General features: G+C 37.4%; 1 protein-coding gene across 3 annotated transcripts in view; it reads left to right on the top strand.

Moving 5' to 3' along the window:
* LARS2 (leucyl-tRNA synthetase 2, mitochondrial) overlaps positions 1 to 18447 on the top strand; it is a 114417-nt gene that overhangs the window by 81756 nt on the left and 14214 nt on the right. For all 3 annotated transcript variants that reach the window (XM_038392130.2, XM_038392131.2, XM_043508881.1), the window contains 5 exons: positions 1718 to 1821; positions 3189 to 3371; positions 8958 to 9127; positions 9701 to 9778; positions 11805 to 11916. In XM_038392130.2, the coding sequence (XP_038248058.1) occupies positions 1718 to 1821; positions 3189 to 3371; positions 8958 to 9127; positions 9701 to 9778; positions 11805 to 11916 (647 nt within the window). The remainder of the gene's footprint in view (positions 1 to 1717; positions 1822 to 3188; positions 3372 to 8957; positions 9128 to 9700; positions 9779 to 11804; positions 11917 to 18447) is intronic.

The raw sequence follows: 18447 nt of genomic DNA on the forward strand, positions 1-18447 counted from the left end.
TCTGTATTGCATTTGTTGTTTGGGTACATATATGTCTCGTGAATATTCACTGGCTCAGGGCACTAGGAGTAAAATTTTGCCTTAGGCCCTCATCCTGCAGAGAATTACACACGTTTAACTTTATGTACTGTGAGTAGAGCCATTAATTTGATCACGCTTAACTTTATATAATGTGACTAGTCTCATTAATTTAAATGTAACTACAATATTTATTGTGGAGAGTTAAGCACTTGCATAATTCTTTGCAGGATTGGGGCTAAAAGTATAAAATAGTTCCGGATAACGTAGTTTTCTGCCTAAATCCTTTGGAAATGTTGTTGTTGTTGTTTTTTTAAATCAAAGGAACTATTTTTACCTGATAGCAATTTTAAATCATATTTCCTTTAACCAGCAGATGGAGTCATCCCAACGTTGTTCCTAGGGTGAAACCCTTTTGAGCAACAGGAGAAATTCAGTACTGATTTGCATGTGTTTATAAGCACTGCCTTCTCCCCCAGATCCTTTCGCAACTGGATGAGCATTTCTGATTTTGGGCATTTCTCCATCCTTCTGTAGTCTCCCACTATAATCAAATATTTTTTCTTTTTTCTTTTTCCCCGTATATGGTAAAGTATTTTGTACTACATCTTTGAGCCTCTCACCCTGTAAACAAACTGGAAATGCACATTCCTATATTTAACTTTTATCAACATGGCATGAACTAACACTGTGTCATGAAAAGACAAGCATTCCCTGAAAAATTACCTCCAGTTGGGACAGTTACCCAGGGTTTGATGCTCTGATTATTTAGTTAATGTTCCCATATTTGGTAAAATATGGTAGTTATTTAAATGTCTGTTTTAAATTCAAAAGAAAGGCATACATATTGGGGAAGAAAATTAATTATTTCATTTTTCACCTTTTTTGTAATTTTTTTTAACTGTTTTAATTGATGGTCTGGGAGGGCTTGCTCTCCTGAAATAAAGAGCAAAGACTCAGTTTATGAACTCTCATCTTATGATTAGCTTGGAAAACAATTATTTTAGGATTAGATCACATCTTTTTTAAGATGTTCTCTTGTTCTTATGATGGCAGAATCTGGTTACAGCTTTTGCACTTTAAGTGCCTTTAATTTATTGAGTTTGTCAGGTGGGCTATGAAATACAACTTGGAAAGTACTCATAAAAGACACTCAAAGTGTTATTCTATTAAATTAGGTAGTTGTCAAAACCAAGGTTAATAGTAAGGGTTATGTAACTAACATGTAGAAGTTTCTAAGTTTACCCTTATCCCACATGTGCCTACTGTGGGATTCTTGTACCCTTCCTCTAAGCTGACTGGTGCTGGCGACTGCCAGAAATATGACACTGGACTCTGATGCACTATTGTAACTCCTATGTTCCTGTGCTGTGGGAACACTCAGAAGGAGGACCTAGGTTTATAAAAGAGAAGGCGTTTGTTCAAACATGAATATTTGAGTGACAGAAAAATGGATGCAGAAAGTGACTTGTTAGATCGCTTATTTCATAAATATCCACTCCCCCCCAACCCCCCCAATGAAAGTTTCTCTTTAAAATATCCTTGGACTTTTGCTGGTGACAACTATTTCAGTTGTCAGTGTTACATTCTTCTTTCATTAAATAATTGTCTAACTGAGTTCAGCCTCTAAATCTTACTGTAAAATGTGTTTTTGACAGCTATTTTCAACAGACAGGTTTCCTTTTCCTTTCATCCTCAGGGAGCCTTTTTATAAACTCTTGGTTCAAGGTCTTATCAAGAGTCAGACATACAAACTAACAACAACAAGCCAATATCTGAAGAGAGAGGAAATTGATCTCACTGGTAAGAGACCGTATGGGATAACCAGCACAGGTGCATCCAGAAAAGTCAAGGGCTAGTTCAGTGAAAAAGGATGTACAAGTCATAGTGCATGGAAAATTCATCAGTGAGGAGTGAATTCTTGTAATCATTAAACCGGAGATTGACTTTTGTGTGTGTTTTGGACTCGCATGCTTAATGCTGAGTCCACATACAGAGAAAATACTACTCCAGATGCCTGTAGCCATTATCAAACACAGTATTTCTGCTAAAAGAAAAGGAGTACTTGTGGCACCTTAGAGACTAACAAATTTATTAGAGCATAAGCTTTCGTGAGCTACAGCTCAGCTCACGAAAGCTTATGCTCTAATAAATTTGTTAGTCTCTAAGGTGCCACAAGTATTCCTTTTCTTTTTGCGAATACAGACTAACACGGCTGCTCCTCTGAAACCAGTATTTCTGCTATATTTGTTTTTACTTAAGTCTGGTCTATGTCCAAAAATGACTAAAAGTGAGTATCTTATGGAGGCCATTCACTAGCCCATGTGAAAGGAGTCCATTCCTAGTAGACTGATGTCTGCATTACAAAACCATTAGCAGAGTCGACACCATTGTTGGCAATCTGAACAGATAAGATCTAGACAGAATTGGCATAGAATGAACTTCTCTCCAATGCTTACATGCGATCCTTGCAGAGCAGTTTAAGAACACATACATTTGCTACCGCCTGTGCTATACTTGTACCTTGTATAAAAGGCAGAGTTTGTGTGCATTGAAAAATGCACTGGAGTAGCTCTACACCAGTGCAAACTCCCCATGTAGATGGATAAAGTGGTGCTTGCAGCGATGTGATTTACTGTACCTGAAATCTGCAAACTTGCTGTCTATAAACATCCAAAGATGGAATCAAGGTAAATTTGCTCCAGTGCAAGTGGCATATTACACCAATACACATCTACGGTGGAGGTTTAAGCTTTAAGCTGCTTTCATTTATTGTAGACATTTATGAAACAAAGCTTGTCAAACGGGTTCTGAATACCATTTGAAAGATGCTGATAAAGACACTTAGATTGTATGCTGTTGTATGCATTGAGATAGCTACACTAATGCAAAAATCCTGATGCACTAGATTTAGCTTCTATGAATACTGGATTTAGCTTTATAAAATGGAAGAAATTTTCTCCCGTGTGATGGAAACATTATAATGTTACCTCAGTAAAGATAATGAAAGTAAAAAAGTTTTTTGTCTTACTCTCATAATTTGTTTTTTTTTCTTTCAGTTATATGAGGCTATCAGAGAAGGGATTAGAAATAACCTAGTATTAAGTTCTGCTGCTTCAGATGTTTGTAGAACCAAATTAGTTATTATTGTATATGTTCTATATATTTAGGGACTGAACCAGTTCACATAAAAACCAAAGAGAAGCTGCAGGTTACATGGGAAAAAATGAGTAAATCCAAGCATAATGGGATAGATCCTGAGGAATTAGTAAAGCTGTATGGCATTGACACTATGCGACTGTACATCCTGTTTGCCGCCCCTCCAGAACAAGACATCTTGTGGGATGCAAAAAGTAAGTCAAGTTGTTTTGATTCTTTCCTCCTCTTGGTTTATTTCTGTTTGAAATACAGTTTGTTGTTTGGGATTTGGAGAATTGAATGTGAACAGCTGATGTAATGAGAAGATTACACTGGCTGTCTTTCTAAAACGAGACCTTTGTTGGGATAAAATATACTTTTGTTAGTTATGTATGTATTTAACATTAATAATAGGAACATAGGTGGACCTCCGGTCTCATATGCTGGGTCACATTCCTCTCTCTGAGGTACGAGTACCAGATACTTCAGAGGACATTGCAATCTTCCCTTGGTTAGTGGTTGGTTTAAGTCCTAAAGCATGAGGATTTATATTACTTCTCAAAAATATTATCCTACCTCATATAATTATAGATGTTCTCAATATCTATAGAAATGTCTAATCCTTTTCTGAATCCTGTTAAGCTATTGGCTTCAATATCTGGTAGCAGTGAGTTCCACAAGTTAATCATGCCATGTTTTGAAAAAGTATTCCTTTTAATCATCCTTACATATGTTGTCTTCAGTTTCACTAATTGTTCCCTGTTCTTCTCTTATGGGAGCAGGTAAACAGAACCATCTGATTGACCTCTCTAGGAGTCATTAATTTCTGATAATGGGTTCTTCAAACTTTCACATATAATCAAAAATTAGATTAGGTCATTCTGTTCCAGGTTTCATATTGAAAAGACTGTTTTACATTGGGAAGGTTTCTACAGAACTGAAGAATCTTTTCTATAAAGAGTGTTCCAACATGAGGCTACTGCATAGGATCTGAGGCAATATTAAGGATGATGTTCCTATGTTAAAATAATTTTGCTGTGGTTCTATAATTTCTTCAGTAGTAATAATAGCCTCTGCCTCAGGCTTTTTATCAGAGGCTAGAAATGATAAGTGTTTAGATGTATGCACTTGCTGTAGTGCCATCTGAGAAAAATCTTAAGTTTTTGCTCCTTGATAGTCTACCCAGAAAGATATAGGAAGTAGTGCAGCAGAACTAGATAGGAAGCTTTACATATATCTCTCTGAGACCTTGAATGGTCCCTTAGAATATGTGTTAACAGCTCATGCTAAACTATCTGTTTGACCTTGTATTTATCTGTGACACTCTGAGTACCTTTCCTAGACCTGAGGAAGAGTTCTGTGTAGCTCAAAAGCTTGTGTCTCACCAGCAGAAGTTGGTCTAATAAAAGATATTACCTCACCCATTTTGTCTCTCTAATATCCTGGGTCAGACACGGCTACACCACAGCATGCATACATCTCTGTAAGGCTGTTGAAAGCAAGGATCTACAACAATATGGCCTCTTCGCTGCACACTAGAATATTAGTCTTAGGCAGAAAAAAGCCTGCAGAAATGTTATATTATTACGAGGACATTCTGTACACTGTGGGAAATGGAAGCAGAGAGAAAAAAGTAAGCAACCTTTTATCAGTCTCTTCCTTCTGTTTTAGCTTATTTGAACTATGATCTTTGTAGTTTATGAAAATAGTGATGCCACAGAACTAGGCTACATGTCCACTTTGTAAATTGAGAACTATTTTTAAGAAGCTGATTTTGCAAGACAGTGTTAATTAGGCTACAGACTTGTTTAGGAAGCACCTCTCTCCTTTCTTCCCTTACAAACCTCTCAAAAGCTAAGATCAGGTGTGTGTAAAAAAATACCTCCTGTTGTATTAATTTCTTTATAAACAGTAAGAGGGTGCACAGCCCCAGTCTCTGAATCTCTCTTCTTACAAGTGACTTAAAAAGCAGCTATTTTAAGATTAGGTTACTTCCTCTTTTTTAATATAGTCTCTCTTGTTTTCATGATGAGAGAATCCATTTGGAGCTTTAAGCTGCTTTCATTTATTGTAGCCATTTATGCAACACAGCTTGTCAAACGGGTTCTGAATACTATTTGAAAAATGCTGATAAAGACACTTAGATTGTATGCTGTTGAGTTGCATAACTGATGAAACTAGGATAAATATTGGGTCCTACAAATATACAAAACATATACAAGTGTTTGTCTAGTTTCACCCCTTAAATATGACTTGCTTCTGGGGCTCTGCCTTTTCTAAATGAACGTGCAGCCCCAATGCAGTCTTAATTTTAATTTCTGTTTTCTGTCTGCCTTGCTTCATAATATTTGGTGTACACAGGAAAATGCATGCATTTTAAAGCAACTTTCTTGTTACACAGTACTTCAATAAAACATCTAAATACATTGTTTTAAAAAATCAATGTTTTTAAATGATTTGTTCTATCTCTTCATTCTTTGTTTGATCAGCATCTTATAGTGCAGCCTATACCAACTACTGTTCAGGCTAGTCTGTATCATTACCTGTTTTATTCACTCTGTACCAAACTGTGATACATGGGGTGGTGGGGAGGAGTAGCTCCCTTTGATGGACATCAAGCCAGTTAGCTGTAAAATCCCTCTTGGTCAGTTCTCTGCTTGCTGTAAAGGGTTAACAAGCCCACAGGTAAAAGAAAAGAAGTAGGCACCTGACCAAAAGAGCCAATGGGAAGGTAGAACTTTTTAAAGTTGGGAAAGAAACTTTCCTTTTTTCTAAAGAAAAGGAGTACTTGTGGCACCTTAGAGACTAACAAATTTATTAGAGCATAAGCTTTTGTGGGCTACAGCCCTCTTCATCGGATGCATAGAATGGAACATATAGTAAGAAGATAGATACACACATACATAGAACATGGAAAGAAAAAGAGTACTTGTGGCACCTTAGCGACTAACAAATTTATTTGAGTGTAAGCTTTCGTGAGCTACAGCTCACTTCATCGGATGCATTTGGTGGAAAATACAGAGGGGAGATTGATATACACACACAGAGAACATGAAACAATGGGTTTTATCATACACACTTTAAGGAGAGTGATCACTTAAGATAAGCCATCACCAGCAGCGGGGGGGGGGGGGGGAAAGGAGGAAAACCTTTCATGGTGACAAGCAAGGTAGGCTATTTCCAGCAGTTAACAAGAATATCTGAGGAACAGTGGGGGGGAGAAATAACATGGGGAAATAGTTTCTGAAACCTTTCCTTTTGTCTGTTGTTCTGTGGGCGGCAGGGACGGAGCAGCAATGCTATAAGCAGGAATGCTGTGTAAGGCTTGAACCAGGTACGAAAAAGTATTTTCCATACCTAGAAGAAATAGTTTGGATAGGGAATGATTAGCTAGATGCTATCAGGTTCATTTCTTATTTTGGCTTGTGGATCTCCTCTGTGCTAACCTCAGATGCTTTTGTTTGCTTGTAAGCTTTAAGCTGAATCCCCAAGAAAGCTATTTTGGGTGCTTGATTTTTGGAATTGCTTTTTTAAAATCTAGCAAAAGCCTAAATTCCAGATGTATTTTCTTTTTGTTTGTTTGTTTGTTTGTTTGTTTTTTAAATTTTTTACCTTTTTTAAGAACAGGATTGGATTTTTGGTGTCCTAAGAGATTTGTGCATGTTGTTTGATTAGCTGCTAGCCACAGCTAATTTCCTTTGTTTTTTTTCTCAGCTGTTCCCCGGAGGAAGAAGGGGTGTGTGAAAGGGCTTGAGGTTACCCCACAAGGAGGAATTCTCAAGAGCTCCTTCCTGGGTTCAAAGGGTTTGGGTTTTTTTGCGTTTCGGTGGTGGCAGCGATTATCAAGCCAAGGTCAGAGAAAAGCTGTAACCTTGGGAGTGTAATACAAGCCTGGAGTGGCAAGTATTAATTTTTAAAATCCTTGCGGGCCCCCACTTCTGCACTCGGAGTGACAGAGTGGGTATTCAGCCTTGACATGGTGGTTCCATCCCTGCAGCCAGAGAACAACATACAACGGGAAAGTTTCTTTCCCAATTTTAAAAAGTTCTACCTTCTCATTTGCTCTTTTGGTCAGGTGCCCACTCCTTTTCTTTTACCTGTGGGCTTGTTAATGCTTTACAGGTAAAGCAAGCAGAAAACAGACCAAGAGGGATTTCACAGCTAACTGGCTGGCTGGGTGTCCATCAAAGGGAGCTACTCACCTCCCCTCCCCCCCCATATATCACACAAACTAGCACATTTCTAACAAACTTTTGGGGGTGGGATTTTTTATGTTAGATTCCTATCACGATCCTTTCCTGAAAGCACAAGACTGAGAGTGAAAGGATTCTATTCTCACCTCTCGTGGATTCTCTTGCCCTTGCTAACATTTAGTAGTGCCTTACTCTATGAGTAATCTTATTGAAATCAGGCTCTAAGTGAGTCATCCAGTGTTACACGGCCTTTTTGCTGTTTCCCCTTCTTGAAGATGAGAATAATGAAACTTTATCCCCCTTTTGTAAGTACTATGCAATCCTTGGATAAAAGGTGTTATTTTGCAAAGTATTATTACAGTTTGGTGGTGGTATTATGTACACATTCTTTCATAAGTACTAGCACAGACATCTTACACAATGCTAGGAAAAAAGCATTTTACCATTCAAACAAGTCTCTTGTCAAATGCAGAGAAGTATAAAGAAAGATATTTTTGAGAGTCACCTCTTGTTGAGAAAATATTGGAGAAACAGTTAAAAAAAATTTTCTGAAGGAAAGATAATGAAAACAGTTTAATAAGCCTTCTGTAAACACTGGCGAAAGCCTGTCTTCTCCTTACAGTAGCAAAGTAATGTACATTCGTCCTGAAGGAGCCACACTGGTAAACACAGCATTGGCTTATTTTTGGCAAGAAACTGCACAATATTATGTAATAACACTGGGTCAGATACTTGGCCTCATTAAAGCTGCTTTAGACTTTTCCAGTGATGTAAAACAGCCTTAAATCTATTGTAACCAGCCATTTAGGGATCACCTCAGGATGGGCAATCCCCCAGCTGGTGTAGCAGCTCTTGTGCCACCCACTCATTCCCCCGCCACTTTCCTCCTCCTTCCCTCCCCTCCACTGCTCTCAAGGATAGACGTGTAGCCTGAGCACTGTTGTACTTAAACAGTCCCCAGCTGGAGGAGAAGACTCGGAGGCTGAGACAATTTAAGAGCCTGGACTGGTGACCCCAAGGATTAGGGAGGACATAAAGGTGGCTGATAGCCGCCCTTTGCAGTCCCTGCTCCCTAAACTAAGCTGGGTGCTAAATAGATGATCCCAAAGTAATCTGGCCCTTTGTCTTTCATTACCATGACAGCCACTATATATTGATATGACAGTATCTATATGTAATTTCTGTCATCACTATAGAACAAAGTTTAAAAGGAACATCTCCATTCAGGAGTTTGTCCCATCTTTCTTGCAGATGAAAGCATATAAAAAAAGACTGTTTTCCTGAGTAGTTGACAGGTCAGCTGAGGTTATTCTTACATTAGCTTGATAGTGGATTGTATCATACAGTTAGGATAATATATTGAAATGGTACTTAGAAAATATTCTTGATTTCCAGAAGTGTTCATTTGTCTTCATTAAAGCAACCTAACAATTTTTTAAATCTATTTTCAATTACACTGACGTTTTTCTTGCAACATGTAATTTCCCCTTCAATGTTCAATGGTATGGAACTCTGTGGTACAATTTTCTTTCCGTTTCTTTTTGATGTGTTGTCTTCATTCATTATAACTAAAGTCTCCCTCTTTCTGAAATCTGTCATTAAACTCAGCTGATGCTGTCCCTGGTGTACGAAGATGGCAGTCACGCCTCTGGTCCCTAGCAACCAAACTTATAGAAGCCAGGACTTCCAGCACTGTGCCCAATCCTCAGCTGTTGAACGAGAAGGAGAAGGCTGAAGCCAAAAAGATCTGGGAGCAGAAGAACCTTGTGGTCTCTGAGGTTAAAAGGAAATCTTAACTATTTTGAAAATGACTAGATAGATTACTAGTGTTGTTATATGATGCACCAGCAGTGTGCCTGACTTCTTGTGTTATCAGATCAAAAAGTTTGTCTTCAGTTATTCCATCATAAACTATTTTAATTGGGAAATTTTCTCTGTGTAAGCCTGGGAAGAGTGGGAGTCCATAATCACAAGTGACTTCACTTACCTAAAACCACCTAGGGCATGACTCTTCTGTAGATAAGTGAGGTCTGGATAAGCAAGGTTCTTCATAATTTAATTTATCACAGGAATATCACCTCCACATATTGCATAGAGTGTGTGTGTGTGTGTGTGTAATAAATTTATATATAGTGATCTTGTTTTGAGAGAAAGGTAATACTTAGTCCTGTCACAAGTGCAGGGGACTGGACTAGATGACCTCTTGAGGCCCCTTCCAGTTCTATGATTCTATGTGTATGCACATTGCAATTTGCAGCTGATTGTTAATCTTGTTTTTTTCGAAAAAGCGAATGCTCAGCATATGGAAATTGTAAGTAACTGATGAAAGTGAACATTTTTTGTATAACTAGGTAACAAGTTACTTCACAAAAGATTACTTGTTTAATGCTGCAATCTCTCGACTGATGGGCCTCACTAACGTACTCTCAGTAAGTATGACATCTAAAAGAGCTTATGCAATAACCTCTTTTTCAATCTCTAGACATACAACTGTACATCCAAAATAGGAGCATCTTGGAGCCTTTGTGTATCTTATTCCATATTATAAATATTTACTACCATTACTACAACTATTGCTTTTATGGCCCCATAAACTTGCATCGTACATCAATTCAAATGAAGTGCACATTAGAATCAGGTATACTATATATTGCCATGAATAGCTTAAAGAGGAATCTGACTAACTAACTAAGTGGGTTATTTAATTTTAATATTTTCCATTCCATTTGTGGACCTATGCAGAGATACATACACACATAGATAGGAAGGATCCAAACCACCTGGTTGTTTACATCTGTGTCCAGTAATTTCAAAGGATGCCCCTTTGAGTTCTACATTCAGTTTTGTTTTAAATTAGAAGTTAGTCTTTTTAAAGAAATTAGTTACTATAATCATTCCAATAAATAAAAAAGAAATATTGTTACTACTGGCAGGCAAAATCACAAATCCCTTTTATTCCTCTGAGATTACTTTCACCACTAGAGCTTTCTGATGTTAAGAGAGCCTGGAAATTCTTATTTTATATAATAACTTTTATTTGGCACTCCTAATTTGGACCATCATTCTGCAGATCAGCCAAGTGGTGATAGGTCAGATATAATAACTGTTGCCTTTATTATTGTGCTATACTTGATTGAGGAATTCTTTCTGTTTAATTTTACAGTGACCTAAATTAGAAGTCAAATTAAACATTGATATTTTTCATCTTTGATTGCAATTATTTGTAATTAGATTTTAACTTCTGATTCTAAGCCAGTTGTTGGTTAAATTACAACTCAACAAGTCCCCCTATGACATATGCAAATACTGTATTGAAATAGCAAAAATCCTAGAGACTACATAGTTCATGGGATTAAAAATGTGAGGTTTTTTTCTCCATATCAGAGATTCAGACAAACATACAAATACTTGAACACTCCTCTAAATTCTATGGTCAAGAAATAAGGGTGGGTATCTTTCAAGCACAAGTTTCCTTGTAACATTTCAGTACTTCCTCTTTCAGTCCCAGCTGAAACCAGGAAGCGTGGATATGTGTGAAAATTTAAAATTAGAGGAAAAAACGAAGTACTAAATTTAGGCAAGCCTCAGACAAAGATGAAGAATTGAATATACATAGAAACTGAACTATCCTCATCATTGGAGATGGTTCCTCCAGCTCAGAGTGGAAGCATGCTGGCGGGGCAGAATAGGGGAAAGCTTGCACAGCTTCCGCCTATGTTCTACCTTTTCTAGAGATAAATGAAAAACAGGGGAATTCAGTTTCATATGCTGTTGATCTGGCACCTTTCACAAGAACTTATAAAGAACCGTTACAAAAACAACAAAGACTTGAACCACAAAAGATTTTCCTATGTTTTTCACTCCCACATTTTTTTTAGATACCTTTAACTCTATACCAGCTTTATCTAGACCAGGCCAGAATCCTATACTGATGAGCCCTATCTCAGTTACATTGGTTACATGCCTTGGTTACATTCCTGGTGAGGCTTAATAGTGTGACAGGTTTTTTTGAGATGAATTGTGAACTTATTGGACACTGCACTTCGGGAGGTGGGTAGGAACACACATTCTAGTACCCAGAATGCTCTTCTAGACCCCCATCCTGCAAAGGCTTCCATATGGGCAGACCCACAGGGTCCAGTCACACTGATCCTTTTCCGGGTGCAAGTTTGTAGCCATTTCATAAGAGTGCTGGTGCCTGAGCTCTGTGTAAGCGTCCTCTGTGTGTGCGCAGCTCTTTCCAGTGGTGCACTCTGGGAGCAAGAATTTGGAATGGTTTCCATTTTCATCCTCCATGCCTTTTTTAAGCTTCTGATTCATTGTAAAATGGGACTTTTTCTGGACTTAGGCATTGATTTATGTTTTTATTATTTCATTCTCTCCATTACAAACTGCCTTTTTATAGGAACATTTATACTTACAATTCCTGTTTCTTTTTCTTCCCCTTTTCCATAGCAAGCCTCTCAACCTCTCATTCTCCACAGTGCAGAATTTGAAGATGCTTTGGCTACTCTTTGTATTATGATTGCACCTATGGCCCCGCACATAGCCTCAGAGCTATGGAAAGGTATTTGCATAAAATGCTTTTTATTACCCTGCAGAAAAAATAAGGTTGGGGAAATAATTTCCAAGGAAGTTACATAATAACTGTAGATAAGTTTGCAAGAAGCATCTTAAAAACGATGCACCTCCTAGGCACTTAATAGCCTGCAGATCAAGACCTCAGTCAGTCACCATAACCGCCAAATACACAACTTTCCCACCCCAGGGAGTCAGGTTTAGTAATGTCCTCATGCCTGTCATTCCCGCTCATCCATATAATTCCTACACTAACCCGAGTCTTACAGATTGATCATTCTACACCTTTCTGCTTTCATGATTTATATCTATGGTCACATTGTAGTTTTTCTGTGGAGGTGATGTGATGGGTGAGGAAAAGGTTACGTTTCTTTGGGTGAGAGGAAAAAGGACCTGCCACACTCAGAAGGGTTTGTACAGGCTGTCATGGAGGAAAAGGCTGATAGCTGGGCCTGGGGAAGGAAACAGATCTTTTAAAAGAAGGGTTTGTACCATAGGAGTGGTCCCTACTCCCTGTGATGAGTTTGGGCTAAGAGGACCCCTGTCTACAGGGCTATGTGCCAAGCAGCATGGAGGGTTGTGGGTTCATAGTACTACTATTGTAGCATACCCTGGACAACTAGGGACACGTTGATGTGAGTTAATTCCTTTAGGGGACTTGAGATAAAACCTTGCTTAAGCCTTACATCGTCTCAACCCCTACGTTGGCCAAACCTTTACAACCCTGCTTGAGTTGCCATCAGTAGGGCGAGGGATGTACATATCAGAATTCAGAAGTCAGCAGCAATCATGTTAATGATTTGTTGATAGAAATGCCATGATATATTTGAGAAAATGGGAATATATTCCCTTTTGAAGTTGGCCATGATGAACTGTGTTACCTTGGGCATAGCATTTTATGAAGCAACATTCAGAAGCAAAGATCTTCATGCTGTGGTTGTTTGATTCAGCAGAGCTACTATAGAAGAGCCTCAAGAGTTAAGAACAGCTCGGGAATGGAGGTTGTTCATAACTCAGAAATGTTAGTAACTCTGAACAAAATGTTATGGTGGTTCTTTCAAAAGTTTACAACTGAACATTGACTTAATACAGTTTTGAAACTTTGCTATGCAGAAGAAGAATGCTCCTTTTAACCATCTTAATTTAAATGAAACAAGCACAGAAATAATTTTCTTACCTTGTCAAATCTTTTTTTTTAAACTCTCTCTTTATATTTTTAGTAGCTTACATTTAACACAGTACTGTACTGTATTTGCTTTTTTTTTTTTTTTTTGGTCTCTGCTGCTGCCTGATTACGTACTTCCAGTTCCAAATGAGGTGTGTGATTGGTCAATCTGTAACTCTGGTGTTCATAACTCTGAGGTGCTACTGTAAATAGCTTATTTTTCGGAGCCATGTATAGCATTGTAATTCACTGCCAGAGAAAAAGATTCTTGAGGAGAAATATTAATTTTAGTTAATGATTTACAGGTAATAGATATTGGACTGTTTGTTTATGTGGAAGTTTTCTCTTGCCTGTAAACCATCAACCAAAATTCATTTTTCTCTTTGTTTGCACAGAAATTACTATAATTGCCACAATCTGATCTTCCAACTGTTTGGAGTTTTTATTATATCTGCATACAGTGCCTAGCATAATGAAGGCAGGAACACTAACTGAGGCCTCTAGATACTGCTGAAATACAAATAATATTAATGAATAGAGAATTATGAAATACGTTTGGTAAAATGACAAAAACTACCAACATGTCTTGGCTCAGATCTCTCTCTGGTCAAACATAGGACCTGAGCCTGTAAAATACGGAATGCCCTCAGTTCTCATTTAAAGTCATTGGGAGTTGTGGATGCTCAGCATTTTTCAGGATCTGGCCTATATATATGATATGAGAATACAGAGCAAGAACACTAATTAATTGTGGTCTGTTCTCTTACTACATATATTTGAGGATGCAGTTGTGTTGTCCAGAGATTCCACCCCCATGCACAAATGAAGTTAGCCTACAACTACACAGACAGTTTGTTTAGATTGCTAAACTCAGAAGGGTATGGACTGAACATAAGAAGCTTTCTGTATCATCCTGATCATCATTACACTCTATAGTTAAGCTATTTTATCACAAGAGAAATCAAGTGTGTGTTACTATTGTCTGCTTTATATAGTATATAAATTGTGTTACTTGGAGAGGATCCAACATTTGTCGTTACTCAATCAAGACATCTATGAAAAGTATCCATCTAGAGCCAAGTTATTCAACAACAGGGAAGCTGGTTAATGGTCTCAAACATATGAGTCTGCATTCCTGATCTTCTAAACCTTAGTCATCAGCAATTTAGGCATGTTCTTCAATCCCATTGTATATAGAGGTAGGAGAGTTAAATTCTTGGATTATTTCAAGAACTGTAGCTTTAAGATTTTAAAGACAATCACACTGTGTCACTTGTATGTCAGCATAATTTGTAAAGTTATAAGTTATTTGTGTTGACTGTACCTTTTACCTGATATCTGTACACTTTATCATTACAGTTATAATCATACCTACTGGAAAAGACGTGTTTAATAAGATTTTGGATTTGACAGTTAAACCAATCTTTTCACTGTTTTTAAAAAGATAGAAAACATTAATATTAAGATTTTTAAATCCTCCACTTAATCTCTGTCTGTGCTTCAGTTCTCCATCTGCAAAATAGGGGTAATTCTCTCTGTGCCTTGGTTTCACATCTATAAAATAGGGATAATAGAATTTTCTTTCTCCACTCTTTGTCTCCTGTATTTTGCTTGTATTCTCTTCAAGGCATGGTCTGTGTCTCTTACTTCGTGTTTGTACAGTACCTTTCGCAGTTGAGCCCCAATCTTAGTTGGAGGTGCTATTGTAATACAAATAGTAATAAAGCTATATATTTGCTATCCAAATTTTGGCCCTAAAATATCTGATACAGTCCCTTTAATTTACTTTTTGTTCCTTTCAGTAATGAATTTAAGAAGAATTTTCTTTCTAAAGATAGACAAGTCTTAATAATTAAATAGATATTTTTCCTGTTGGCTAAAAACAACATTGAACAGGAAAACAGATTCTTCTGTTTACACTGCATCATGTTACATTCCTTTATTTGAACTATCCTTGAGAAGAAAGGATTTTGTTAATAGTATTTTGTAACTGGGGAGTGTTTATTGGGTAATATACCTAGCATTTAATTCATTACAGCCTTTAAAAAAGGGAGAGAGCACAGTTGGAGTGTCTTGCATAGTACTTTGAAGTATAAATAAGCCGCCTTCTAGGCTGTATTACATTTTAGTAGTATAATCTCATTAATCTTTTCAACTGCTTCTTATCACTGACTATGGGTAAGCTTGGCAAAATCATTTTTTAATATATAATTTCAACAGATATTGATTATTTTTAAGCTTTTTTTTCCTATTTTTATCTATTTAAATGTTCACAGTTGCAGGAAGTTATGGGGGTCAGACAATAATTATTTAATGACAGTTGACATTGAGATTCAAAACTTTAAAGCCTCATAAAGCTATAACTTTATTGTCAATATCAGACTTCAAAATATACAAAGAAAATATCCTTATATCAATAATCCTCTAATAATTTCTCTAGCAGCATTTTTCTCTCTTTGCCTATCTGTAAATTTATATTGTTATTAATGCAAATTATTTTTTGTCTGAGTATACAGTGAAATTGATGTTTTCCAACGCTTACCAATAAAAATCTAATTCTTCCAAGCCTACTGGCAAGAATGAAGTGTGTAAGAAGATATTGCAACAGAAAAATTCTGCTTTAAACTAACATCACTTTTGTATTTCAGTAGCACCAAGACTCCCCAATCGGGGCCCCATTGTGCTTGGCACTGTATACACACATTATGAAAAGACAGTCCCTGCCCCCAAATCTCTTACAATCTAAGTACATGACAAAAGACAACAGGAAAAAACAACAAACTGGCAGGGAGAGCACAAGCTAACATGGAAACAGTTATGAATAGAGTGATGAGACATCAACTGCCTAGCTATTATCAAGGGTTTTTTAGGTATCACCTCAAAGATGATTTATAATTTAGCTTTTAGTCTACCACCTTCCGTTCTTATGGTCCAATGACAAAGCACTCAAAATCAGCACTCTGGGTTTGATGCCACAGGATCCCTCTGGTGTAATATTTAACCTTGTATTGTAACCCTTCCTTTTTATAGATTATAATGCACAAGAAAGGAACATTTTTTGTAAAATAGAATCAAAACCCAATAATTTTTGCACTTCAGTGACGGAAAACTGCTTTATTTGTTGGTTTATATGTGACCATTTTGTTTATATATTTCAAGCAGAACTTTGGATAAGCAGAGAAATCTACTTAGGCCTGAGCAGTGCATTTTTCCAGTTTGAATATAGGGAAAGGCTGTTTGAATGCTGTCTGATAAATGTATTACCTTTCAGCAGTTGAACAATAATAACTGAGTAGTTATGGTACTTCGATATTTTTGTATCTTACTTTTTTGGGAAGTGGCCCTTTCTCCAGCTTAGGGCAGGAACTGTTTCCAATGTCTTTGTGTCAGCTTAATTCTGTTACACAGTACACACTACGCTATAGTTTAACCAAAAAAAACCCCAAACCAACAACAGTTAATGTAGCCCCTCAGTGTGGGAAGAGTTCATCAGGCTGACATACATTTTGGCAGTCTGTGAACACTAACAGGAAGAGGAAATCTATATCCTTCCTGAAACCTTGTATCTGAGGAGTATACGTGCACCACTGCTAAATTTGAGACTCTTTTTGTGTATTTGTGCTTACCCAGTATTTTCTCATCCAGGCAAGGATGTGGAGCTGCTTGTTTTTAGAAGTTTCATTTGTGCTAGACCTACTTATGTCACGAAAAGGTGAAAGTGCCATGTGATATGTGTTAAACAAGCATGGTCACTTCATCAGTTTTTCATGATTTATTAAATTGAGCATAATTACTGGTATGTATGATGTGATAATTGTCTTGGCAACAAATTGAGCCACTACAATCATCTCATTCCTGAAATCCTGATTCAGTTTTCACTCAGTCCTTGCTCAGAGAACACCTCCACTGGCTGCTGACAGAATTTTATCTGAAGAATAAGGGCTAAGTAAAAATTATGTTAAAGTTACTAAAAGGACTGGTAATTTTGCTTTGTCCTTGCACAAACCACATACTTACCATTGATAATTTTGTCTTCATCATCTGACCTATGCTCCTTTTAGAGGTTTCTCACCAGATTTTGACTCTTTATAAATGCCCTAGAAGAGTCTCACAGAAGTACAGGACACAGTTCCATCCCACGCAGAGAAAATGGAGTGGAGTTGTCGTGCTAGAGCAGAGGATTCCTGAGTCATTTATCCTGTGCAGGAAAGAATGACTCAGGATGGCCTAGGACAATGCACCTTACAAGCTAGGTCAATAATAGTAACTGCGCAAAGCTAGTTTAGGTGCAGTGTGTGAAATGTTTTTTGTTTAGCAGTGCACTTGTATTTTCATGGCTCACAAAACCCGAAGGCCTTTGAGTGCATTTTCAAAGTCCCCACAAAAATCTAAAAGCAGAAATCCCAATAAGCAACATGGCCAAATATCAAAAGAATCCTGGTCCAGTATAAAAATCCCTTGCCACCAGTTTCTTGTCAGACCAAGAATAATAAATCTGTATGAACTGAGAAGGAAAAAACATGGTCAGCCTTGTTCAGAAGGATGCAGTTAGAGTAAGCTAAATGGGAGAACATTCCAAAACTCTGGCTCTAGTTTCTAGGCCTGCATCCCAAAACGTTGTTTGGTGTTCATGGGTTCCTGCTGTGAGACATACAAAATGATCCCCAATGGGATTGTATTCAACTAAGTGTAAGTTTAGCCTTGGAATACCCACTTGTGTGGTACTAGTAACATTGCACAGCTTTCCTCCTAGCTGTTTGGAAACAACTATGGTAATATGGACTTAATTGCTCTGCTGTTGCAAAGCATAGCACTTGTGCTCTGCAGACATGTACCTCTTGTACTGCCAAATGTGCATCCTGAGATTCCTCTGGTTTGATTTTATTTAATAGGAAGGTCCATTTAAAACCCAGTACAGAAATATACCAAGAGCATAGTAGAGTGATGACAATACACTTGGAATTGATTGCAGAGGCAAATAGAATAATAAAACATGAAAATCTGCTAAATATTGTAAATGGCTGTACAGAGCTGCTTGAGAATGCTTCATTTATCTGTATTTTTACTCAATGAAGATTCTCATTGTTTTGTCTCTGCCAAACCCAGAAATTGCTAAAATAACCCTTGAATAATAAATACTTGCATCACATTTATATATGATCACTCTGCGTTGCCCCTTTCTAATATTTCCATATCTCTGCCTAAAACCCCTTGCCTTAAACTCTGGTCACATCCACTTCAAATCCCTCCACTGGCTTCCTCTCACTTCCCTCATCACATTCAGTCACCGCTCTTCCTTGCCTTCACAGCACTACCATCTGCCTACCTGTCTGTGCAAACTTCTTTTGACTCCTC

This window comes from Dermochelys coriacea, chromosome 2 (assembly GCF_009764565.3).
Source record: "Dermochelys coriacea isolate rDerCor1 chromosome 2, rDerCor1.pri.v4, whole genome shotgun sequence".
NCBI classification, from domain to species: domain Eukaryota; kingdom Metazoa; phylum Chordata; order Testudines; family Dermochelyidae; genus Dermochelys; species Dermochelys coriacea.